The sequence below is a fragment of the Urocampus carinirostris genome, chromosome 5 (genome assembly GCF_059441175.1).
Source record: "Urocampus carinirostris isolate Australia breed hairy pipefish chromosome 5, RoL_Ucar_1.0, whole genome shotgun sequence".
NCBI lineage: Eukaryota > Metazoa > Chordata > Actinopteri > Syngnathiformes > Syngnathidae > Urocampus > Urocampus carinirostris.
In genome coordinates, this window is record NC_142353.1 from 33,751,142 (window position 1) to 33,779,002 (window position 27,861).

At 39.9% G+C, this 27,861-nt stretch overlaps 1 protein-coding gene across 9 annotated transcripts in view; it reads left to right on the top strand.

Annotated features, from left to right (window-relative positions):
• Positions 1-27,861, top strand: part of LOC148366098 (membrane-associated phosphatidylinositol transfer protein 2-like) — a 102,932-nt gene that overhangs the window by 21,745 nt on the left and 53,326 nt on the right. For 8 of the 9 annotated variants that reach the window (XM_088336510.1, XM_088336512.1, XM_088336513.1 and 5 more), the window contains exons 2-3: positions 14,560-14,791; positions 27,150-27,364. In XM_088336510.1, the coding sequence (XP_088192636.1) occupies positions 14,714-14,791; positions 27,150-27,364 (293 nt within the window). In that variant the 5' untranslated portion in view covers positions 14,560-14,713. Of the gene's footprint in view, positions 1-14,446; positions 14,482-14,559; positions 14,792-27,149; positions 27,365-27,861 lie in introns of those variants that run through there. The other variant, XM_088336511.1, reaches the window with a different exon arrangement.

Genomic DNA, 27,861 nt, shown 5'->3' on the forward strand with positions numbered 1-27,861 from the left:
TATTTATTTTACTAAAATGTATTAGTAAAATAAGAAAATAGCTGCTAAAAACATATGCTAAAAGAACAAATATATATATTGAGGGCTGATAATTTCCCCATTGATTATTATTATTATTATAATTTATATAAATTTTTTAATATAAGAATTTTAATATAATTGCTTTTCAGTATAAAAACGTTACTTACGTAATGAAAAAATGAATAAACTTTGATCTGCTAGCAGATAATCTGGTCAATTCATAGCATTATTTTATTTTGTTATTTTCCAATATATTTCAAGATTTTTTTTGTAAAAATAAGAAAGTTAGTATAGAATAGAATTTGTATGAATATGTGTTTGAATGTAAGAAAAAAAGGAGTTTGTAAATATATCATTTTAGAATTCTGGTTCTGATCAGGCCATCATCCAAAATAACTCTTCCCCTGTCGGCGGGCCCTCAGACTGTTGATAAACAAAGTTGTGTCTTCACGATGTCATCAGTCACTTAAATACATCACGCCAAATATTTGGAAAGGTTAAACCCTTGGGATTTAATATATGATGACCATTTCAAAATATACTCATTATAGAAACATCACGATCAGTTTGGAACACAATATCCCAAAACGATAAAACCGGTAGAACTCACCCAAAAGTGCTGGGAAATTCTACCCGCGATATGATTCCCCGCAAATATAAATGTAAAATATTTCCCTCAAAACACACGATAATGCAGACAGATTCCTGCATCTTTTGACGGGTCTTGTTGTAATCCGACTGTTTGGCTCCATTACTCCCCTTTAAAAATGTAGATTTCCGATATAGCCGTTAGCCTGTAACCGTTGGGTTGACGCCACTCTAGGCCAATTGCAAGATTTTTTTCCCGGTCCTTAGCCTTACCTACTTCGGCTCCAAAAATCTTTAGCCAATCGTGACCATTTCAAATGTAGATCAACACATTGGTTATCCATTGATATCCCCAACGTATTTTTATGCAACCCGGGATCCGATTTTATGCGCCATTATCACACGCAAGTGTGCACTACCATGGATTGACTTCTGGTAAGAGAAGTCAAACATTTCCAACTCTTTCATACTGTCTAAAAATGCCCAAAGTAATATACACGAATGCTAATGGATAGGACTGTAAACTGGTTGTCTCTAAATAACCACTTTTGAAAAGGCTTTAACATGCCTTTAGAAAAATCTGTGTACAAGGTTTAACTTTTCAGATTGTGATCAAATTTGACAAAGTACCAGGTAAGGCTTGAAGCCATTGTCATACCGGTTTTCTACACTCATCTGCAGGCATTTGATAGCAAAACAAAAATTCAGGCGAGAATAAAAACCTTCTATTTCTTTGTGTTCCAACTCAATGTTAGTAGTAGCACTAGAGGTGATTATTTCAGGGTGGGAAGAAACTTCAAAAGAGAGATTGGGATTTTTGGTCAATTTTAGAGAAACAGTAGGGGGTTAACCTAATACACTAGCACGGACTGTTGATTACCCATTACTATTTTTAATAATGATTGATACTAGTTAGAGACGGCGCAGTGGTTAGCCCGTGTGCGGCACAGTTCTGAGGTGATGAGATCGAACCTCTTGTGTGAAGTTTGCATGTTCTCCCCGTGCTTGCATGGGGTTTCTCCGGGCACTCCGGTGCTCTCCAACATGCATGTTGGCCGGTCCAAATTGTCCCAAAGTGTGAATGAGCGAGCGGATTGTCTGTCCCTGTGTGCCCTGCGACTGGCTGGCAACCAGTTCAGGGTGTCCCCTGCCCACTGCCCGAAGATAGCTGGGATGGGCTCCAGCACCCCCGCGACCCTACTGAGGGAGGATGAGCGATACAGATAATGGATGGATGGATGATACTAGTTAATATTGTGTTGAATCTCTGTTGCCATGATTTTCGCATGGCAACAAAATACTGGCCTCTGCTCTGTATGTTTATTTTAGTATTATAGTTTGTCATAAGTAATAAAACTATTATTTTAATAAATTATGGTTTTAAAAAACGATTATTCATTCCTTTTAAAACATGTACTTTACTAAACTTCTTTACACTCAACCAACTGGCCTTATTCCCATTTCATCCTAGTGAGAGAACAGCGTATTCTTGAACACTGGATTCTTGTTGTCAAGTACAACAATGACCTTGACGTAAATATGTGAAATTCAAGCCGCTTGCATTTTTCTTTTACTGCAGTTGTACTTTTTGTGCATTGCCCTTTTACACACGTTCTAAAAAAAACCTGAATACGATTTTCCTTTATCTTGTTATCGCTTTGACCTTATTATATTGCTCTGTTTTTTTCATTTCACGAGTCCTGGGATTTAGTGGGCTTGCCTGGGATTGTCGTCATGAGGAAATGTGTGTTGGTATGACTGTAAAAATTCTTTCACGGCGCAACTTTAAATATAACTTCAAAGAAAGGCCAGTGTGGTAATTATATACTAAAATAACACATTAAAAAACTACACACACAAACATAACTTTGTACAATATGTACGTCATGTTTAGTGATAATCAGACATAAAGTAAAATATGAAGACTAAAGCTGCTATTTAGATTTTAAATACTCTAATACTTTGAAAAATACTATTACAGAATGTTATGACAGAAGTACTACAAAAATACTATTACAAACATATTACAGCAGAAACACTACAGTCATACTACAAAAATATTATATATATATATATACACACTAGAAATAAACAATCAAAATGCTACAAAAATATTACAGAAATGCTACTACTATGGAAATACCACTGCAAAAAATACTACAAGAATACATCCCTTTGAGACTTTTTGTGCTTAAGGGCTATTCAAATAAAGATGACTTGACTCAAATCAACTTCAAGTTTTTTAAATTTTTACTTATTAGGAAAACACAGCATTATTTTTTTTTCACTATTAATACAACATAGGCAATTATGCAAGCACTACATTGTAAATATTTAGGACTATTTTCGGTAAGCGACTTGGGCGGCGACGGGAGAGAAGGGATCATTGGTGCTGCAGGTTCGGCCTACTGCTACGGCTAGGCGAACAACTCTCACAAGCTACCCTTGCCAAGCCTGTATCTTGCTACGCGTAATCCATTACCAATCAAACGGATGCCCTGGAGCGACAACTCGCAGAAAGCCACTACATTCTGGATGGTTGTATTAAAATTATCATGGCGACCTGGCTTAATCCCAGGATACCCGATTCTAGCCTGCAGCTAGCCAGCCATTCTCTAAATTGCTTTCCTACCGTATTGAAATTATCATGGCGACCTGGCTCAATCCGAGGATACCCGATTCTAGCGTGCAGCTAGCCAGCCGCTGTCTAAATTGCTTTCTTCCACGGAAAGAGGTTCTCAATTTTTGTTGTACTTTTCTATAATAACCATAAAGATCATTCTCCAACTGATATTGTGTGTTCTGTGTTTTTATTTGTAGATTTATAGTTGTTACTTTGCTACAGTTGTATACTCTCAGTCGGTAAAGGCATCATCTTAGGTAAGTTTGACCCTCGGCTTTTATGAAGGGGCAGGTTTTTACGTTTCGCACAGGCTTCTTTTCCCCATTAACCGTGATAACTGAGTGATTACTGTAACATTCATTCGTATGGGAAAAACGAACTCGAGCAATTCGGTGTTTTGATTAGAGAGATATCGCTGCAATACAATTTCATAAAAAGACACTGCTGCTACACCATACTGACAGCAGGTTTCATTGTGAGGTTAAAACGAAGAGTAAAAACCTCCACAGAGTGTTTCCCGGGTGCCCGGCGGCTGAGCAAATCAAGCCTTGGTCTGTCCCAGTTGACAGCGTAGCTACGCTTTTCCATTATCGGAGCCCCTGGCCCATCAGCTGGCCAGTTATGTAATAAACTCGCCTCGAGAGGAATCCTCATCTAACCCCCCACCGCTTAACTGATTAATCCATGTGGCATTTGCATAGAAGGTTGTCCATTTTTAGATTAATTTAGACATTTCGCAAGAGTCTTCCGCGGACACGTCAGAAGTTAGCATGTATTCAGCTTTTCTTGGGAGAAGTTTTCCGAATTGAGCCTCATGTAAAGCAGATCCGTTGTGAAGTTTTACAGTAGGAGGAAGATGAGAAGGAGGAAGACAATAGAGAAGATGCTCAGAGGGCGTTGGGGGGTATTTTTAGTTCACCCCCTTCGTACTGCAAAGATGAGTAAAGAACCAGGGCAGGTTGTACGTCCTACGGACTGCATCATCGTCTTTTCCATACTTCTTGTTATTTTTGCTCCAGCTGCTCATCTCCTAAAATTCTCCTAAATTCACCTAGGGGTGCAACAAACGACTATTTCAATTGACCCTTTGCGTACACGCGATGACACCATGACGGACGGCAGTAACCCGTAGTAAACAGTGGCTATGGCCAGTAAATGGGAGACAACAAAACAGTTACAGTTATACTGTTCAACACTATGGGCAAAGACTAGTCAAACGAATATTGTACAGCTGTCTGATGAGGCGGCTCACCTTGTCATAAAGCACAAAAAGCGCAATTTAGAGAAAATGAGTACCGACCCACACCTTTGTCTCTCTGACATATTTACTTATCGAACCAGATCGTCCTGATTTCAGTCCACATAGTCCATGATATTGTAAATGGAGTACCCCCATACACCAGTGCTCATCTAAAAGCCTATATAAGTCTGGATACCTACCAGCTTCAGTAGCTGGGTATGCTACAGAGAGTGCACATGGGGCGTAAAATGTTTGAATTTATGTGAAAATTATTGTAAATTTTCCCTGATTGAGGTTTGCAACTAAGCGTGGTTTTGACTGGGGCTGGAAGCTATTTGTCAGCTGCCTTTTTCAAGATCCTATCCAAAAAAATCTGCTTTATAATCTTGTATATATCACACAATGTGTCTTTTTATGGCGGGACACAAATCATTATAACTGGATAGTGAATAAATCGCCTTAAGCCGTCGGACTGTTTGTTAAATCTGACGGGGATTGTTGTTGTCTGGTTCAGTCTTGGCAGCAGTCGCTACGGCCTGATTTGTCAAGCGGCGTGAAAGTGATCTGTCGTATTTTAGGTGCGCAACTTTTTCCACCGCTTGTCTCAGCAGGGATGTCAAGTGAATGGCTGGAGAGTTTGAAAATAACGCCTTTGTTATTACCAGTAGCTATTATCAACTGTTGTGCATTTTAGAGGTGAGGGTTAGGGCAAGGGTTAGGGACGTATGGCTCGCAAGCCAGGTATGTCTCTTTTCATTCATCCCTCTGGCTCAGAGATAGAATAAAGGCCATGCTAATTTTCTATCTATAGTTCTATCCATTTTCTGCACCGCTTATACTCACTAAGGTTGCAAGGATGATATAGCCCATCTCAGCAATTTCCTGCCAGTGGTCAGGGGAAACCCTGAACTGGTTGCCAGCCAGTCGCAGGGCACACAGAGCCAGACAACCATTTACACATGCACTCATAGCCTTCATTTGGAGTTACCAATTCACTTGCTATGCATGTTTTTGGAATGTGGAAGGAAACCAGATGACACCCACAGAGGCACAGGGAGAACATGCAAACGTTACACGGGATGGCCGGAAGATGGACCTTATTAACCACTCAGCTGCCATGTTGCCTTAGTTTTCTCTGTATCGTTCTAATTTTAGTATGGGATTTTTTATTTATTGTGCCGCCTTGATTTTCTCTGTATCGTTCTATTCTAGTTCATGCAAAACCAAAGTCAAGTCAAGTCATTTTTATTTGTATAGCCCTTAATCATAAAGAGTCTCAAAGGGCTGCACAGATCAAAGACTATTGCAAACTACAGACTATTATGACACCGTCCCCTCATCTAAAACTTACATGAGAGCAAATAATACACATATTATCAAAATAAAATATAGGTTATTCATATGCTACAGAGTAGAAGTGTGTTTTAAGCTTAGATTTAAACAGTTCCACTGAGGTTGCAGATCGAATCTCAGGGGGAAGAGCAGTCCACAGCACCGGGGCCCGGATGGAGAACGCTCTCAAACTTGCGGATTTCTTCTTGGCCAGCATTTTCAGAGCGATGGCTGTTTATAATTTGTTCGGTCCAGAATATATAGGGCATAGTCCCAAATACAGTTTACAGTTACGGTGTTACACCAATTATTTTGGTTGTATCCCTCTAAGGAATCCTGTATATGTAAGCTAACTACACAATGTATGCTCACTATTGAGACACTTTATGATAAAAACCCACAGAACAAACTGGAAACTCCTGAAAACACCAGCCAAGCAACCAAAGCCATTTGATTGGGTGGGCTGATCTCCCATTTCCTGGATATATTTCAAGCATAGTCTGTGCAAGTTATGAAAAAAATGACAAATCTGAAACGGCACTTCAGGAGTTTTATTACGAATGTTTGTAGATGTCGAAGATTCACATCCATAAAATGAAATGGAGGACAAATAATCACTAATTGATTCCCAAGGTTACAACTGTGACCTTGTCACATAGCTTAAAGGTAAATGCATCCATATCCATCTCGTTGACAGTATTTTGTGACATTTTTATAAAAGAACTCTGCTTGCACCTTGTTTTCAAACTATTATTTTGACAAAAAAGAAATTGAGCCTTAAAGATCTTGAGTAATTGCAGGAGCGAGACACATTTTAAGAGGTATTTTTGTTCATATGGGACACAGGCTCTAGCATTTTATCAAATCATCAAACATTACACTGTGAAATAAAATGTGCTGAAGAATAAGCGTTTGTCTGGAGAGCGAATTTGGCGGTTTTGTTAAAATTTATCTTAAAACATATGTATATTGCGGCCTTAAAAAAAATACAAATATTTTGCTTAAATGTCTTTCTGATTCAAAAAGTTTCCAGACCCCAAGGTTTGGGTAAGGTTTTTTTTGTGTGTTTAAGGATTATAGTTAGTTTTGTGTGAACAGCAGTGACTTTGGCGGGATGTCAGAATTTCTGAGGCGAGCATTTGCCTCTCTGTAATCGAATGCCAACGGGATCCTCGCCTCCTGCTTTTTTTTTTTCGGTGCTCTTGCGTCACTGCCTCCAGGGGGAGCTATATTTAGAACTGGACCAGCATATTCTCCCAGCAAGCGACGTCAGGCGCTCCGCTTGCGTATGCTCGGATTATAATGACGGAGCTATTTTTATCCCCCTTGTGTTGTGTGTGTGTGTGTGACCGATTCTTTTTTTTCTGGGTCAAGCGCAGCGCTCAGGCAGTGGAGTGTTACAGGTCTCGCATCTGTATCGAGCTCTGCTCTGGTTTATACAGAGGCCCTTGTTTTTAAGGGGTTTGTGGTGTTAGTGTGGAAGGAGATTGTATGGAAAGATAAGGGGAGAGGTTGTCGAACTGAGGACCACCAGTTTTAGCTTTGAGGTTGCTTAGTCTATTCTGTAGTGGACACCTACAAAGGAGATTGCATAGGATGCCAGTTTGTTTTTTGACTATTATACAGCACAGCGGAGCAGTGATAAGCGCGTGGGCGGCACAGTTCTAAGGTCTTGGGAACCTCCTGTGTGGGTTCAAATCCAGCTACCGGACTTCCTGTGCAGAGTTTGTATGTTCTCCCCGTGCTTGCGTGGGTTTCCTCCGGGCACTCCTCCCACATTCCAAAGACATGCATTTCAGGTGGATTGGTCGGTCCAAATTGTCCCTAGGTTTGAATGAGCGAGCGAGTTGTCTGTCCTTGTGTGCCCTGCGACTGGCTGGCAACCAGTTCAGGGTGTCCCCTGCCCACTGCCCGATGATTGCTGGGATGGGCTCCAGCACCCCCGCGACCCTACTGAGAATAAGCGGTGCAGCTAATGAGATGAGATGAGATACCTCACTTGTTTGTAGGGCTGTCACGATTTGAGAATTTCTGGAGACGAACCATTATCACACAAATAATAACATTTAACAAATATTGTCAAAAAGTTTTCCCCCTTCTGTATATGTTACTATGACATACCTGTCAACATGTACGTTGTTGCCGTACAAAGTACGTTTATTATGCATTTTAAGACGTGTACGACGTACGAGAAAATCTGTACGGAAAACACAAATTTGTCAATTATGGGTACCATCCGGTATACACCGACTATCACGAAATGGCAAATCAATCAAGTCAGAGTTCGCTGCGGTAGCCTCTATCTCTGTATCGTTTTTTTCGTAGCAAACGGTTTGGTGTAGTTAAAGGAAGTCCGTCTCTTTTTAGAGAACCGGCTTTTTCAGCTCAACTCATTAAAGAGAGCCGGCTCTCAAACGGCTCACTTCCTATGATGCATTATATTACGAATTATTTTGTTGTATAAAGAAGTTAAGAAATAAAGGAAGTATAAAAGGAGAAAATGAAAAAAGACCGGTTTGTGGTTATCCCTTTAATCAGTATATTACCAACAACAATTTAATGCAGAAAATGAATAATAATTTGGATAAGAAAATGTATTATTCTACTTAATTATATTTGCATGTATTTTTTCCTTCTATAGCGAACGTCCAAACTACTTAATTTTTGACGTTTTTTTTTAATAATAAACCTCATTCATGTCGAGCAACTCAGGATCTCACAACAAAATGTTAATGAACAATATATATGATATAACGAAACACATGTACAATATAACATGTTAAACTACATAAATAAACACGTTTGGAAAAAAAATATGGTGTAAGATTATTTTGTATTTTTTAAGGGAAAATACGACAATTTGTAAGGGCATGGAGCCGTGGAGGTTGACAGGTACGCTTCATTTACATGTACTGTACACCTCAATAGAGAAGAGCAATTTAATGGTCAAGGATTCATATTTAAGTGTTTGTTCCTTATATTAAAACAACAGACCACTTCTTCTGTATTTTGGGGCTTACCGCTGTCGCTCGGTGTAAACCCAAAATGTGTCCAAAATACTGAAGTGGTGCATGGTTTTGAAACCCAAATTTGACCTACCATGTTGACAACACACAAGAGTGCCGGTGTTGTCTGCTTCCGCATGTCTGTCGCTCCACGTTGTCTTCTATTAATTACTGTCAATAGATAGATAGATAGATACTTTATTCATCCCCGTAGGGAAATTCAAACTTCCAGTATCCTTCTGTTGAAAATAAAACAATAATAACATCATATAATAATAAAAACAGTTTACTCAAGGGTAGTTCCAAAAGGGTTGGAGTACAAAAAAGGACTGTAATTGCGAATGTGAAAAATATTTGCGAACATGCAAAATAGCCGCAATAAGGTGAATGTCTTATTTGCGATGGCCCTAGTTGTTTAATATTTTGACTACTTTGCATTGTTTACATCATTGTCACTATTGGCCCATCATGTTGCTGTTTTTTGAATTCCACACCCTTTAGGTTGGACCTGCTTTTTGTAACCCAGGAGATTTGATAGTAAAAAGGGTCTCAAGTATTGCCAGAGTGGGTAATCAGGAAGAACGGGAGAATTCCCCGAAGCGCCGGCTCCTGTCAACGCGGAGTTCGGGCTGGCTGGATGAGAGAAATAATTTGAATATGTATGTATCTGTCACTTGCACTAAATTAAGTTACTCGTACACTCATTCTTAAATCAGATATTTTGCCACATTCAGCGCAACAGATGAGGTGAGTTTTACCATCAAGGGGAATTCGCCTCTCACAAGTTTTAACTTGTTTTGGCCCACCACTAATCTTCTTTTCTGTAGCGGTAAAATGAACACAGAGCAGCGCGAACGGTATGAGGCGGTCACAATGGAGGGCAAAAAGGTGTTAGGTAGAAACAAAAAATCTATAAAAATAAAAATAAATGCCTTAATACAAGGACTGTTATCACACAGTCAAATAAGCTTGTAGTGATGGGAAGTCCGTCCTTCTCTTTTTCGAGAAGCGGCTCTTCGGGCTTGGCTCACCAAAAGAGCTGACTCGTTCAGCTCCCAAAAGCCTCCTTAGATTGTTTATGTTGCTTCTATCATACATTCAAAATTATTATGTAACGTAATACACAAATTTACTTTTGGGGGACACATAAAGTTCAGAAAGAAGACAAAAGCTTGGGTAAGAAAATGAAAAAGAAGAAAAAGGCAGGTCCTCTCACGATATAACCTTTTCACGGATGCCTACCATGTCATTTGGCTAGCATATAAGTTCCTGTTCAGCCTTTGCTGTACTCTGGTTGCATGTAAGAGGATCTTTTCTGCTTAAATGTGTGAAAACCCGGCGAAGAAACTCACTGTCTTCATGCAGATATGTGATGATGTTGCTGAAAAGGAATTTCTCATGTCTCTAGACAATGACATGACATTGTCATCAACAAAGTTGCAGAGACCAGTGCTTTGCTTAGGAGGATATTGACGTTTTAAGTAGCCTTACATGTGTGTAGGGAAGCTACTTCGTAAGAGCTTTGAGAGTTTAGTCTAAATCCTAACAATGATTTGGAAGGAAAATGCAATTTTGATTTCAAAATGCCTATACTGTACATAAGCAATCATCCATATCAGAATCTTAGTAAAATTTTCCTTTGAATAAAAATGGTAAAGTGTTTTCTGTAAACTTATCAACATATACTCGAATTTCTTCCCTATAATAATGCATCATAATAGCTCGCTGTTTTTCCATTCATTCAAATCCTTCTCCACAGTTAAGTGGGCCAGCTTTGGGTATAAGACTCCCAGGCTGTAAAGGGGGCCCCCTCCGGCCCTGGTCTCATGGAACGCAGTTTAAAACAGAATTCGAATTTGGCATTGTGAGTTTCTTTTGTACAGTCCTCTCGTGTTATCCTTGCAAATTAAGAAAATCATTGATTTCTTCTCCTTATTTTGAGTGCCTACTAAACCAGAGGTTCTCTACTGGTCTGACTTCAAGACGTAACATCTCACTTAATTTTAAGCAGCGACCAATTTAAAACAAATCCACTTCTCATATTTCTTGAACAAAAGGCTTGTGCAGTTTGATATCGTATGAAATCACTTTCCTCCCTCCTATTCTCTCAGCCTCCTTTTTTTCCAGCCTAATTCGCTCTGTTGCCAGAAGACTGATGATAAAGCCAGATAGGTAAAATAATAAAGGAACTCCGTTTGGAATCTGCAACATATACTTAATAGAGAAAATATGTAATTTTAATCTTGTTAAAGACTCCTCAAACTATCACCCTACTTTAAAAAAAATCCTGTCGGACAACAAAGCTATACAGAAGAAACTGTTGAAAGATCAAAAATGCAAATAATACAAGCAAATCCATTGCAATTTGAATAAAATGGCTGCATATGATGAAAAAAAAATGGCTTGTACACTGCACGATAACGCTGCCCTCTTTTTTAAAAGTAGATATTTTTGGGGGCATCTAAGTTTTTAATGGACAGTAAAATTAATATTGACAAGAAAATGGGAGGAGGGACCAGATGATGCAACATAGTAGTCAAATTAGCCAAAATGAAATAATCGCAATAAGTTAAATTTTCACCTTACATAGTTTAGCGCCACACCATGGATTTTGGGGACGAATGGACTGACCAGAACAAATTAAAACGGCTCAACTGTATTAAGTTAGCTCTGCAGCGTTAGCATGTAGAGATTAACCAAAGTCCAGCCACCGGCTAACAAAAAACGTGGAAGCAGAAGTACACACCAACTTTTGTCCCATTATCCATTCCCTGCTGTTGACAGCTTTACATGATATAAGTTACATTTCAACTGGGTCGGCACCAGTGCTGCACGGTTTTGTACAAAAACCTAATTGCAAATTTTCAGACTTGTATTGCAATTTCGACGTGATTTTCGATCGCATTACTGTGCTTTTTTGTTTTGTTTTTGCGAATAACTTAAACATGGTGACATGCAAACTTACCTCGAGATGATGTCCTTAGAGAATGAGAGTATATGACTGTAACACAATAGCTATATATCTGCAAATAAAAACAGAATCGCAGTTGAAAAAATAGACTTTATTGTCTTTATACAAAAGTACAGCGAAATTGGAGGGCTACTCCTTTCAGTATTGGAAAGCAATTTAGAAAGCGGATGGCTAGCTACACGCTGGTGATGGATAACTGCGACTTCTGCAAGGTCTTTGTGATGATTAAAACACAACAGTTACAAATGTAGTGGTTTTCCATGATTGGTAGCTCCAAGTCGTCAGCTTCATGGATAATGGATCTGGCATTGGTGACTAGCCACGTTCGGCAGTGCTGGCTTAAGAGTTGTTAGCCTAGCTGTCAACTTTCCCTGTTGACACCGGTCAATTCCCTGGACGCGATAAAAATTCAGGAAACACCCGCTGGTGATCACCTTTTCTTTGCGCTTTTGTGACTTCAGACTCCGATTTAATTAATGAATGTATTTTCAATATAATGAGCAGCTAAATCTACGATCTGTGGCATTTGTTTTGGTGGCCATTTGTGCAAGGGCTGTCGGTCAATCAAAGTTGTGCACACAAGTTTTGCAAACTTTATTGGTTGGTGCCGTTTTAACCTGCTTCTGATTGCGCTGTTAAACCACGAAATGTGACAATTCTTATGGACCAAACACTCCATCACTCAATTAAAAAACTGGAACTACTGACCCTTGAAAGAAAACAGTTTTTTCAGCCACACTATCGCAGTACCCCACATCGCAAAATCGATTACATTTGGGTTAATTATGCAGCCCTTGTTGGCACTGAATATCATTTTCTCATAACTTTGATTTTAAAACCGCTCTAAAAGAAAAGCTTCACGGTGTTTAAGCACCATTGCATGACATTTGGCTAGCTCTTACTTGTCTGCATGTGCTCACAAGCTTAATTGCCGTGAGGCACTTAAGGTTCTCTCTCCCTCGCTTGTGCAACTTGAGTTGACGCCACCAAAGCTGGCCTTTGTTTGCCGGATAAATAACACAGTGGGACCATTAGCATGGCGATTATGGGCCGGCTGCCAGAGAAACATGCTCAGGAACGAGTGGATGTTGAGCTTATGCAATGCCTGACAGTCACATTTGACGCGTAGGCCGCTTGCTTTTACCTCACAGGAGCACAAAAAATCAACCCTGGCAAACATTGTTCATAAATTAGAATACAGGTAGTTTCTTTCCTTGAATAACTGATTCTCAGACAACCTTGCTGAAATGGAACTTTGATGTCTATAGTTGTCTATGGCTGCCTAACTAAAATTAATTTTGGACCTTGATTGGCATCTATGGCTGCAAATTATGTGTTCTGTGTAGCACTATTTAGTTACTCTATATAACATGCTAAAGTGGGCATTTGCACGTCACACTGGGTATCTGTATATTGTATTCTTTTGGCTTTATTATTGTATTGTTCTCAGCTCAGGGATGCTGCTGGAAATGTGAATTTCCCTTAGGGGATGAATAAAGTATCTATCTATCTATCTATCTATCTATCTTTATGATTTTTTTCCATTTTGGAACAAAGTCTTACACAACCTGACAACCTTTCTGCTTATGAACTGCAAGACACATCCACTTGATTTTTGTTTTTATTTTATTTTTTGTTTGTATTTTTTTGGTTGTTTTTGTTATATATTCCCCCCCAAAAAACGAAAAAAACCCACAATAATAAAAGGACCTACAAGCCACTCTGGACTATAAGCCACGTATATATTTTAAAAACTGCATGTACAAAATAATATTGCACATGTGTTTATCCGAATATATTTTTTGCAAACGCAGCCTTTTTCCAAAGGACAGCAATTTTTCTGGAATAAAACAAAGCAAATCCAAGAGAAAATATTTTTATATTATCATCAATTTAAAACTTGCTTCATCGTTGAGTACATTTACTGACAAAGAAGCGAATATTGGGAAATAATTACCAAATGCTAGATCTATCTGCTCAAGAAAAAACAGCATATTCATTTTTGCATTGGTTTTTCATCTCTTTATTTTTTTCATGAATATTCGTCAGGGCACCCACAGCAGTGGAATGCAAATCAATAGAATGGCAGTGATTTGGTGTAATGTAGAGGTAAGATATTAGACCAGAACTACTATATGAATCTCTGTTCCTCAAATCAATTGAATTAGTCAGGCTCGGGCTAGATCGGGCTTTGATAGATTTTTAGGTCAGATCTTACCTCTACTGCATAAAATAAATTGTATTTACCATTTGCGTGACATGACATCACCTGGTCCAGTGGGGTACCAGGTGGAAGCTGGATGGTGTGCACACTTTTGCAAGCACATTATTTCTGTTTGTTTTTCTTTGTTTACATTTATCTTGAAAAAAAATTTCAAATGATTAATCTGTGTAAACCTGATTATCAATCAGCTCGACTTTGACCCACCCACAGTGTTTTTGCATCTCACCTACTGTGTTTGTTTCAAGGTGTTTATTTGTACGATTCTTCAGGGAAAGGGGGGCTTTAAGAATATTATGCAATGCTCCCCATTGAAACTCTAATCCCGCTTATTGCTGAATGAGCCCCCCCATGTGACTGAGCCCAAGATTCCTGTTGCACACACATAAGCATGGACCCCATGTATAAATAGAGAAGTCTTTAAACAGAAATGCTTACTCGCTCAGGTGATGCTGGATGGAATGGGAGCACGTATAGAGGGCAGTTTACCTGTGCCTTCTGCTAACTTTTTCTCTTGAGATCTAAACCTCCTTCCTCTTTCCTCCTCCCTCCTGACAGGATCCATCCAGTTGGACTTCACTGCAGCAGAGTTGACCCGTCGCTCATAGGAGCTCTGATTTTCTCCTTCCCCTTCCTTCCCCTTCCCCTGACCCCTTCCCGTCCCCCTCCTACCCTATCAGTCTTCACCTGAGCTCCCCATCCAGCCTTCACCATGCTGATCAAGGAGTACCGCATCCCCATGCCCATGAGTGTGGAGGAATACCGAATCGCCCAGCTGTACATGATCCAGGTGAGGTGCCAGGTGGTATGAGGTAGGCAAGGACTTAACTTAATCCAATATTGGTGTTACAAAAATGATCTTCACCCACTGAAATCAATAGAACAAGTATTATTGTTTTTATTATTTTAATTGATCATGAGGAACATCAAACCTTTTTACTGCATTTCTTTCATTGTTCTGCTCATTCTGATGTAGCTTACATCAGTGCTATAAAAAATAACATTAAATAAAATAACTTTTTACAATTCAACTTTAACCAATGTAGACTGAAACAACACAGAACCTCTAAAAGACTAAAGCAAACGCAAAAATATGCATTAAAAAGTCTGAAACGAAAAGGAAAATATCATTAGTCTCTACTGAATATTGGCATTCAGGAACACCAAGTGCTTAAGCTTTGAGGGACTGATTCGGGTAATTCTGTCTGTGATAAACAAGTCACTCAGCTATGAAGACGTTAATATAATAAAATGAGTCCAAAGCGCGCAGCCCCACAGTGCGGAGGTTCAGGGTTCAAGTCCAGCTGTCGCAGCCTCCCCTTGTGGAGTTTGCATGCTCTTACGTGGGTTTCCACCGGGCACTCTGGTTTCCTCTCATATTCCAAAAATATGCATGTCAGGTTAATTGGTCGGTCCAAATTGTCCCTAGGTGTGAATGAGCGAGTGAGTTGTCTAGCTCTGTGTGTCCTGTGACTTGCTGGCAACCAGTTCAGTCCCCTGCCCACTGCCCAAAGATAGCTGGGATGGGCTCCAGCACCCCTGCGACCCTACTGAGGATAAGCGGTGCGGATAATGGATGGATGGATGGATGGATGGACTCCAATTTGGAAATATTTACCTGCTTTGACTTATTTTTTGATTTCCTTTCTTCCTTTTTGTCATCTGCATTTCATTCTCTCGCCTCTTTGACCCGTTCCTCCCCTCACTTATGCTGTGCCCCTGCACCTCCCCTAGCAAGCTAACAAATTTGTGCAACCACAGAGACAAAAACACGCATATTTACAGAGCAACCAATTAACCAAAAGCGAGTGAGAGGACAACGAAAGGTGCACGCAAGCACATTATGTCATTTGCAATCTATTATATTATGAGATAATATAATAAAGGTATTGTATAACCTTGGAAATTATGTATATTTACAAATATTATATTTTTTAAGAATACAGGTTTATGAGACTGTGGCGGGACTCATTAAACCTTGACGAGCCACCAGAGACTTTCAATGGTATGGAAAACACTGTTCCACGATTGAAGAAAGTTATCTGTATTTTGAAATAAAACATTTTTCTTAATTTGATATAGTAAATATACCTTTTAAAAATGGATTTTGACTATAGAAAGTTCCAGCGATCACATCAGCAATTTTCTTTAACTTTGTAAAGTAATGGTTATTAACATTTTGATGTTTTTTTTTTTGATAAATTGTAGGCCAAACCAGTAACATAATAATAAACAAGGTTTTATAGAATTCAAAACACGTTTTACAAAGCATGGGTTGAAGTAAAAGCAGTAGTTTATAGTATTTCTTATTTCTTTCGTGTTGCTGAAAATTCTGTCGCCTAAACGCTTTAGTTAGCGCTTTTACATTTTTTACAAAGACATTCATACATTTTAAAACGATACCTTAGAAGTTCTCATAACTTAATTTCAGGATCTGATCCTCTTTTATTTTGTCAAGTTAGATTTATTAGTTAACGTATATTCAGTTTGAAAGTGTTTTTTTTCTTATTTTAAATCGTCACAACTATAGATCAACAAATAAAAACACAGAATACAGAATTGCAGTCGAATGAATGATCTTGCATTGAAATTGGAAACCATTTAGAGAGCGTCTGGCTAGCTGCAAGCCAGCATCAGGTATCCCCAAATTGAGCTAGGTGTCCGCAATGATTAAGATATAACGGTCCTGATTGTAGCCTTAAATGTAGTCCCTGGTGATCCGTTTCATGGTTAGTGGATCTGGCGTCGGTGAGATTCAGGCTCGGCTGGAGGTATGAAATGAAATGAAATGATCTGCATTTATATAGCGCTTTTCAAGTCAATGACTTCCCAAAGCGCTTTACAATGTGCTCCACATTTCCCAATAGCGGCCTTGCAGCCATGTAAGGCGCTAACCTGCTTATTGGGAGTATTAGGGGTTCAGTGTCTTACCCAAGGACACTTCGACATGTAACACGGACGAGCCGGGATTCGAACTGGGATCCCTTGATCCCAAGACGAGCGCTCTACCTCCTGAGCTACTGCCGCCCCAATCTTATCTTGGGAGAGTTATGTTGCTGGTGGCCACGTTGACTTGTGCGCCAGCCAACACACAAGCATACAACATGCCTTGTCATAACATTTGTTGCCTTACTGTAGAACACAATGCACGATACGTTAATATAATTTACAGTAAAGATAATTCAATTGAAAATCCCCAAAGCACTGAAACAGTGATAACCGAAGCCCAACATAGCAAGTGGTTACTGTGTAAGAAAAAATCCCAATAGCTTTTATAAATAACAATGCAATGGCGGTGTTCTATAGAATTGGTGCACTTTTAAAAGTAGAAAATGAACGCACCTGATTTGGCTATGCGTCAAGATGCAGCCAGCTGATTTGTTGCATGCCGCGCTCACAGATAAACGGCGAGCTCTGCATTATTTAACAGCAGATCGACTTCATTCCTCTGTCTGTCCTTTCTACCTTTGGGCATTTCGATTTCTTTGTAAAGTAGGAAGGGAAAAACATGGAGACTTTAACCGCAATGAAAAAAAAAAAGTAATTTTAGAGGTTGATAAATTTGAAAAATATGAATTATATCAAAGTTCCCCATCTCATTCTTAAAAAACAAAACAAAACAAAAACAAAAAACAATAATCAGTACTCAAGATTTTTATTAGACATCAAGGTTTTGGTGTTTCTTTGGGGTTGGTGCTAAAATAAAAGCATGTAAACCATGACATAGAGTATTCCCTCGATTTTCTTAATTAATCCGTTCCATAACCACTCTCACTAGGGAAATTCAGCGAAGTAGGAACCATATATCAATTCAGACGCTGCCTTACTTACGAACGAAATAGGTTCCAGACGATCGTTCGTATGTTGAATTTGTTCGCAAGTTGCTTCAGTTCTATATTTTGTATGTTCAACGTTTGTATAATTATGTTTAAGGCTTGTATGGTTTTTTACAAAAAATAATCATTTCATGAAAAATATGCTCGATAAAGATAAATAAAGTTGAGTTTAAAAGGAAGAAAAAATTACTCTTTGTACCGAGGACCCGAAATTACAACTGCGATAGATCAAGGAAACACTGTGTGCTTGAATTCTACTTTTTCAGTTTTCACAATCACCTCTTCCTAAAATCGAGCTGTTTAGGGACGTGAGTCATCAGCCTTAAGAACGTTAAGCCCCAACTTCCAATACAGGATTTCTGTATTGAGTTTAGAAAAAAATCTTTATAAACTCCCTTTTCTGCTGTTGTGCATGCCGATGCGTCAGGCATGCAGAGGAGGGGAGCCTCTAACACCGGTGGCCCGCAGTTACCTTCCCCCCTGACCCGTACCGCCTCGTTGATGGGAGTCTGCCGTCTCCGTAGCAACCGTGACATCAGCAGAAGCATGCCGGCGGTCAGGAGGGGTTGATGGAGAGAGAGAGCAGAAGAGATGAAGGTGGAAGGAGAAGTTGGGTGGGTTGCAGGTTCTGGCTGTAGTTTGGCAGCTGAGCGTTTTTCAGTGGGTCCCCTTCCCCTTGGCAAAAAATGCTGAATCTTTGAACTTAGCTGAAGTCTTTGTAGAGATCGTCACAAGATGTCGCCATCCGGGCGTGTTGAGTCTCAGGCGTCGGTTGACAGGCAAGATTGATGAATAAATAATGGTGGAATTAGGCACAATTCCATCATCTTCGTGTCCTTCACTGCCATTTCGCCGATGTAGCTCCCTTAGCTTAGCACACTTGCTCGAGCGACAGCCCCGCTTTAGTTTACGATCCCTACGCTGTCTCCGCCGCTTCGTAAGTGGGTTGGCCACCCACGGAGATCCCGGGACCTTTTGTATCTCTTGCGGGATATCAAAGGTAGTATGAAAAGTGCCCAAAAAGTCGAAATTTTGGCGCAGACCCAATTGTGTAAGTTCCTCCCGAGTATAGGTATTATTAGCTCAGGAGGTAGAGCCCTCGTCTTGGGATCAAGGGATCCCAGTTCGAATCCCGGCTCGTCGAAGTGTCCTTCGGTAAGACACTGAACCCCTAATACCCCAATAAGCAGGTTAGCGCCGTACATGGCTGCAAGGCCGCTATTGGGAAATGTGGAGCACATTGTAAAGCGCTTTGGTAAGTCATTGACTTGAAAAGCGCTATATAAAATGCAGATCATTTCATTTCATTTCATTTCATTGGCCATGGATGTGTCCAGAAAAGAAAGCAAAAAAGACAAGAGAGCGGTAATAAATAGAAAATTAGCTGAAGAGCTGTGAGCCGCTGCGTCCGTGCGCGCCGCCATCATCCATAATAGTCTGTAATAATAGTTTGCAATAGTCTTTGATCTATGCAGCCCTTTGAGACTCTTTGTGATTAAGGGCTGTACAAATAAAATGACTTGACTTGACTAGAAAACAAAAATGACTGAGGGTCGATGACATTCCTTAAGAGTATATAATAATAATAATAATAATAATTTCCTTGTATTGTCATTCTGTGTAACAATGTACACAGAACGAAATGCGATTATGCCCTGCAAATGTGAGTTGACACACGCTATAGAACACCCCAGAATAGGATTGGTAAAGTTTGTTTACACGTGTTGTGCATGGCAAAACCCAGATACCGTAATCTGTTTATTGTGGTCAATGGGGACGAGAACCCCCTGCATTATCCGTACTGGTGCTGTTCATTTTAGCTCTTCCATCTTCTGCTCTCATCAATCTGCGATCTGGATTAATGGATTACGGCCGTACGAGTGCGGTTCGTATAGATAGCATGTCGCTGCCCGGTTGCCACGGCAACAGAAGCATATGTAGGCCTCCCCTCTCCTCTGGCGTGCCCCCGGCCGCTCCTTCCTGCTTCCCGTCCCTGTGACGACTCATTTTCGATTCATCTTGGCCGCTGTCGGGCCCCGGGTGAGCAATGTGATATGCTCGCCGCCGCGTCTCTGCATCTCAATCAGGAAACTCCATCAACTAACTTGCGACCAGAAAAAGACACAGGATGTGACACGGTTAGCAAAAGCGTTTGGTGCTGACGCCGATTTTGTTAGTGATGACTTTGCGGCGACTCTGCAAAACGTGACACAGGCTTAAAACCCCCAAAGTCCAAACGTTTTTTTTTCCTTTTATGTTTCCCTTTTTCTCTTGATTAACTTACACGGACTTAATCTGAAATGTGACGGTTTTCACAGCCCACCCCGTTTGAACGGATAAAAACATTTATTCCAAAGAGAACATTTTTGAATGATAAGTTTAAACTTTAGTAGACATTTAAATTATGGAGAGAAGACATTAATGGAGTTTGAACTTGCAGGGAGGTCAGGGAGACAAGCCTTCAGATAAGAAAGTCCAACCAAGCCACGCGTGGCTCTCCGGCACTTCCTAGTGGCTTCTTGGCGCCTTTCCAAAAATATTTAATAATGGAGAAATATAAGGTTTTCTCCAGTACAAACATGACACGCACATTCTTTGTTTTCTAATGAATATATATATATATATGTTCGTTCTCTCCATCCCTCTCACCCCCTCTCACTTTCTCTCATACTGTTTTTCTTATCTCTTTTTATCTCTCTGTCTTTTTTCTCCAACTTCCCGTTTTCTCCCTCTCTCTTATGTTTTCCATCCCGTTCTCCCCCCTTTCTCTCTTTGTGTGTCTCTCTCTTTCTCTCTTTCTATCTCCACTTTCTTTTTCCTGATATTTTTCTCATTATCTCCCTCCTTTTTCTGTCTTTGTCTCTCTTTCCTCTCTTTCTTACCTTCTCTATATCTTTATCTCTTTCTCTTTAATCTGCCTATTCAGCCCCCATGAGAATGTTTTTTCTTGCATGTTGCCCCCAAGCTAAAACGAGTTAGACACCCCAGGCCCAGAGAGTTATCCCTGGCACCTAGTATGACCAGGGTTGCAAAATGAATGTATACTTTCACAGTATTCAAAACAAATAACATTTTTCTTTCACTTAATGCGTCTGCATTGTGCGCATCAGCAAGCAAGGAGCTAATTGCCAGACTTAGTTCTGGCACTCAATTTGAGACCGTGTGATGAATCAGCAGGAGGAGGAGAACGGCGAGCATCGGGCCTGGCAGACCTCATTACCGATGACAGGTCCTTCATTAGCCGCAGGCGCCACTTTCTTAACGGCAAAGCCGATACGGCCAGGTCTGGACGGCTAACACTCACATGGCCTAGACTGAATTCGTGCGCTGCAGGTCTGGTTCATTTTTGTAGGTGTAATCATCAAGAAAAATCCCTTTACGAACAAGATTCTCTTATAGTTGCTTTTAATTTGAATAGAATTGTAGTTATTGTCAGGGTTGGGTAGGGTTACTTTAACTGGATTACTTTCAATTACTTTTGGATTACTCCAATACCAAATATGCTAATAAAAGACAAAATAAACTAAATATGAATAAAATGATGACTCACAACACGTGGTAAGCTTTCTCTCCTTGCTTTGATCTCTTTGATATCCGGCAAAACTAACATAAAATGCGACAGAAACGGAATAAAAATAAATCCAAACAGCTTGCCAACATCATTTTTTGCCGTTCCATGTATTCCGTTATTCCCCAAGCCTGCACAAAATTTAGTCATTTTATTCATATTTAGTTTCTTTTGTCTTTTATCAGCATATTTGGTATTGGAGTCATCCAAAAGTAATTGAAAGTAATCCAGTTAAAGTAACCCTACCCAACCCTGGTTATTGTTATTACCAGGGTTAGGCCGCCTGAGGACAATGACAGCAACGTAATCCAAATACCGTAATATTCAAGTAAAGTAACTCGATTACTTAGTTACTTTAGGATTCCTCCAATATGAAATATGCCAATAAAAGACAAAATAACGTAATCAGAATGCAGTCGTCTACTTACGAATTTGTTTCGTTCCGGGAGTTTTTGTAACCTGAAAAATTTGTATGTCGAGGTGCCTTTTCAATGTAAATGCGCTAATCCGTTCCAAGAAATGCAAAGGTATGATTTTTTTTTTCAATAAATCACAAAAAGCATCAGAACATGAAACAAATACATGTTAAAATTACAATACCAAACAAAAAAAACTTAAAATGAGAGGCACACAATGAAAAACATCAAAGAATAAAAGGAAATAATTAAAATACTCTCTTCCTTTTTAACTGGCCTCTTTGTTTACTGGTCCTCAGCAGTGTTTTTGTGTCCTGTTTCTTGAAGAACTGATCCAATGAACTTAGCTGAAGTCTTTGTAGAAATCGTCACAAGATGTCGCCGTTCGGGCGTGTTGAGTCTCATTCGTCGGTTGACAGGCAAGAACGATAAAGAAATATTGGTGGAATTAGGCACGATTCCATCATCTTCGCGTCCTTCACTTCCGTTTCGCCGATGTAGCTCCCTTAGCTTAGCACACTTGCTCGAGCGACAGCCCTGCTTTTGTTTACAATCCCGACGCAGTCTCTGCCGCTTCGTAAGTGGGTTGGCCACCCACGGAGATCCCGGAACCCTTTGTATCTCTTGCTGGATATCAAAGGTAGTATAAAAAGTGCCCAAAAAGTCGAAATTTAGACGCAGACCCAATTGTGTAAGTTCCTCCCGACTATAGGTATTATTGGCCACACATGTGTCCAGAAAAGAAAGCAAAAAAGACAAGAGAGCGGTAATAAGTAGAAAATTAGCTGAAGAGCTGTGAGCCGCTGCGTCCGTGCGCCCCGCCATCATCCATAAAAGTCTGTAATAATAGTTTGCAATAGTCTTTGATCTATGCAGCCCTTTGAGACTCTTTGTGATTAAGGGCTATACAAATAAACATGACTTGACTTGACTTTGACGTCTGCTTTTGCTGGCTTTTGCCTTCAGAAATGCTGGGGGCAGACGTCATCATAATGAGCAATAGCCTGACCAGTCAAAATTTTTTCTGGGTCTTGAAGTGCTACGAATTCCGAGACTTTTTGCCAATTTTGCAAGATGTCTTTGATTTATTTTCCCTTAATCCACAGAAGTAACGACCTCTTCATCTCATCGTTCGCAGGCGATCTTTTCTTCTGAGAGGCCTTTGGAAGGAGCCGTAGATTGTAGCGCTTCCTTCTGTTTAATAATCGTGGCGATCGTAGATGTATCACGGCCATATATTTTGGCAACATCACAAATTTAAAGACAAAATAAACTAAATATAAAAACATTAACCAAATGTTGTTAAAGACAGTTCAACAATGAAATGTGAAAAAGACATTGAGGAAACCAAGATCGGCTAATCTAACAAAAAAGTGCTCACATTTAAACCACATAGTATAGTGGGGTTGGATCCCTTAACCACTAGGGTCATAGGGGCACAATTTCCTGTTGTGTGTCTTGGGCAAGTACAGTCTGTTGGCACCCATCCCATCCAGGTTAATATTGAGCAAAAATAAAACGCCATCTTTCAAATGGCAGATAAGATATGCTTTGTTTTAGTTCACATTAAGAACCTAATACAATATTGTTTTAAACACAACTTTCTAAATTTCCCCAAAACTCTGGGACGTCTTCTCATCTCTCTCTGTCCCTCTAGTGTCAGTGATTACAATTCTAATGGACACAAGACGTGAATCAGCGCATTAGATATGTGTAAATGTGAGACTCATGTGAATGAGTCCATTAAGTGAATAAATGGATGCTTGAGAAGATGTGTGGATGTGAAGAGAGCACACTCCCACTGGCATTCAATTGCATTCATCGTTTCAAGTTATTTCATCTATACAGTATGGTTATACTCGCTTATTAGTTGCACTTTGATTACACAGCACTTTTCTGTTAGTTTTTGGTCCTATAGTCATTTTTTGTAGTCAGCCAGCTGCAGGGGTCCTAAGAGTGAGGGCAGCGGTGTGTGGATTAGTTGCGCCGCAAGAAAGAGAAAGGAGCGAACGGACGTGGGGAAGGTAAACAAAGTTGATGTGAACGAGGAAAACAATGTTTTCCACTGAATTGCGCAACATAAGTATGCTTTTAAATAAAATTGTAATCCTATTTTTTACAAAATATACCTGAAATTTGATTACATTTTTTTCTGTAGCTGTAACAGACTGGGTGGGAACATGTTGGCTTGGAGAGGGATGTGTGCCATCAGGCTGTACTTGCCCGAGACACACAACAGGAAATGGTGTCCATACGACCTGTGTGGTCAAGGGATCCGTTACACCCCAAGCCTGGTTATTTATAACAACGTAATGAACATTAGATGTGGAACACGAGGATAAACTTGTGAAAACAATTTAACAGGTTTAGGAGTCCTTAATCATGTTGTTGGCTCTGTATACAAAACTGGGCAGAGAGCAGCTGATGATTTTTTAGGCTGTGTTGATGACTTCATGTAAGGTTCTTCTGCCTGCTGCCTTTCTTGAGTCCAGATTTGTTATAAATTTCAACCGAAACCTGAGCACGGAAATTTGTCAGCACAAATAGTAAAAGGGTATATCTTTATGGTTCTCGGATCTCTTAACCAGGGACTTCCTGTGCTGTGTCCTGGGCAAATACAGCCCAGTAGCGCCCAGCCCTTCCAAGAAACAGATCGTACACGTTTCCATGGATATCAGTACTAGGACAAGCCTAATCTGACTCCGAAACAGCACCTTCATCAATTGGTTGCTGTTGTTGTTGGTGTAAAGTATCCTCCTGTTACTTAGAGATGAGCCAGAGATCCTAAAAGTCTTTTGGGAGTTGTTTTGTTTTGTTCACATTTACAGTACTACAACACACAATGCATCACTTTTGGCTTCCATATTTCCTCAAAAAACAAATGTGAAGGGAATGACATTATGTCCTTTACTTACTCTATCAGATTAAAGGTGTTGTGTTCCCTATATTTGTGTATCTATCTTCAAAATGATTTATGCATTTATTATAATCGTTTGAACCTTATGTTTAAGTTTTTATTTTCATTTTATTTGTTTATTCTTTGACACACACATTTATTGATGAATTCATATTCTGCAGATTCAATTTTTTTATAGAGCACTTTGAGCTGCAATTCATTGTCTAATTGGTGCTATAAATGATTTTTTTATTTCATGTAATTGGAAAATGAATTAGATTGCACTCTGTACTTTGAATACATAAATATATATATTTATATATACATTATTTACATTAAAGGAAAATGACATTTTATTTACCTTGCGTGTGATGTGACTTTAGTTTTTTATGACGAAAAAACCTTTTGATACCCATCTTTCTTTTACATTGTTAATTTATCTTAACTAACATTGGGTAATTATTTATATTTAGTTTATAAAGCATTTTTTTAGCTCATTTCATATTGGGGTAATTAAAAAGTAACTAAAAGTAATCAAGTTACATCTCTTTAATATGGTATTCGGATTATGTTACTGTCAACACTGTCCGGTTGGAGACCGTGTGGAAACATATGTTGGCCTGGAGAGGGATGGGCGGCATCAGGTTGTAGTTGCCCAAGACACACCACAGGAAGTGGTGGCCCTACGGCCCTAGTGGTTAAGGGTTTCAAACAAAAAAAAAAATCATAAATACACACCATGAGGTTTGTTGAGCTTCATACACCATTTTTGGTCTCAAAAGCAACGGTTCAGAATGAACTGATCTTTGGGCAGTATTTAAAAAACAACTTTGAGTTATGTGCCAGGAACATATTAAACGACGAGCACTTATGGGTTCTTGGAACCTTTGAATGGTGACAGAACTAGGATCTCCTTGATGTGAAGGTTTCGAAATGAATTTCCACCACACGTTCAGTAAAAACGAACCCATAACTTGACAAGGAAACCATATTTGGTGAGAACAGTGGGCGCCAAATTGTGTCTGTAAACAATTTTGCTTCCAGCTGTGTTAGTTTACAAACAACTTTGTCATTTCGTCATTACTATTTACAAAACCCTGTGAATCTCCGGCTGCCTATTCCCCCATACCCCCTTTTGGTTTTATTTGATGTAAACAAAAACAGAAAACTGTACTTGGATTTCTGAAAACTTCATCAGGCATTGTTAACCTTGTAAGTGATCCTCTGTTAACTTTTTCAAGGACATTTATTTATTTTGACGTAGCTTATTTTAGCCCCACTCCTAATCATTAAAACATACGAAGGACGTAATCACATAATACGAACATGGGGAAAACACAAGTGATTTCAAAAAGGTCATTGGTGTCCCCCTCATCCTACTCCTGGACATGAACAATTCCCGTCCCACCTGCAAAGCCACCAGGATTGCAGGTGACCCCACCCGTCCATCCATCTCATAGCCTCTTCAACCTGCGGTCATCAGGGAAAGGAGTGCAGAGTATTAGAGCCAAAACCAGCAGGCTCAAGGACAGACAGCTTCGTCCATTAGGCCGTCAGGACTCTGAGCTCCCTCTCTGCCCTACCCCCTCGCATCCCTCTGTCTCTGCCAAATCAATGCTAAACGGCTCTATTTAGATTCCGTCTTATACTTTGCAACTTTTATATTCCAAACCTTATATATTTTTATATTTTATATGCCTACTTTGTATTACCTCTTTGTTATTTGTATATTGTTTCTCGTTTATTGCATGTTGCATGCGGTAAAGAGGAAGCAATTTCATCAATGTTGTATGTTGTGGGGTTGCACGGTGGCTCAGTGGTTAGCGCGTGTGCGGCACAGTTCTGAGGTCATGAGATCGAACCTCTGTGTGAAGTTTGCATGTTCTCCCCGTGCTTGCGTAGTTTTGTCAGGTTAATTTGCCGGTCCAAATTGTCTTTAAGTGTGAATGAGCGAGCAAATTGTCTGTCCCTGTGTGCAACTGGCTGGCAACCAGTTCAGGGTGTCCCCTGCCCACTGCTCAAAAGATAGCTGGGATGGGCTCCAGCACTCCCGCGACCCTACTGAGGATAAGCGGTGCAGATAATGAATGGATGGATGGATGTTGTGAATAAAGCATATTTGACAATAAAATGGGAAGTTGAAATTGAAATGCATATTATTACTAATCGGTAACAAAGTAGCTTTCAGCTTCAAAAAGGAAGACACTCTAGCACCACATAGTGTCTTTATTTGCACGCCATAGAATGCCAACCTACAAAAAAATAGAGGAATGGTGTTTATAGTGTCACCGCATTGGGTAAATCACAAGACAATACATGGCAATTTAAACCCTTTCTTTTTCGCACAATGTGTTTTTGTTTCAGTGACAGTTTCTACAAATCAGACCACAAATGGCAGAAACGTTTTCTGATGAACATTTTTTTCCTTTCAGAAAAAGAGCCGCGAGGAGAGCTGCGGTGAGGGCAGCGGCGTGGAGATCCTCAAAAACAAACCGTACACTGACGGGCCGGGCGGGACGGGTCAGTACACCCACAAGGTGTACCACATCGGCATGCACATTCCCAGCTGGTTCCGCTCCATCCTGCCCAAAGCGGCACTGAGGGTGGAGGAGGAATCGTGGAATGCGTACCCCTACACGCGAACAAGGTGAGAAGCTACAGCGCCAACATTTCCACTTGCCGAGTCCGCACTGTCACTCACTATTTCCGACTTTTTATACAAATCTACAGTAGGCCTCCAGGATACACATTTATCTGTTCTCAGTTGGAGATTACAAACTGAAATTACAGTATGGCAGAGATAGAAACCTATGGCAATTAGCTCCAAACACCGGTACCCCAGATAAAAATATTAAAATGGTATCTATCAAGTACTACTTATGTGTAATATGTGTTCATGTGATAAAATAATACCCTAAATAAATAGTATACATGTAAGGGAAAAAAATGAAATTTACCTTTGGAGTGACTTGAGTTGGTTGAGCAGAATAGTGGGTGGATGCAGGAAGGAGAGAGGAGACGGCGACGGGATATTTTAAATGTAACTGATTTTCAAACTACTACCTTCAAGAATTGTCATGCCCCTAGAAGAGTTTTCTCTTTTAATCGCCTTCTGCCAATTAATAATAGTCTTATCCGGGCTGT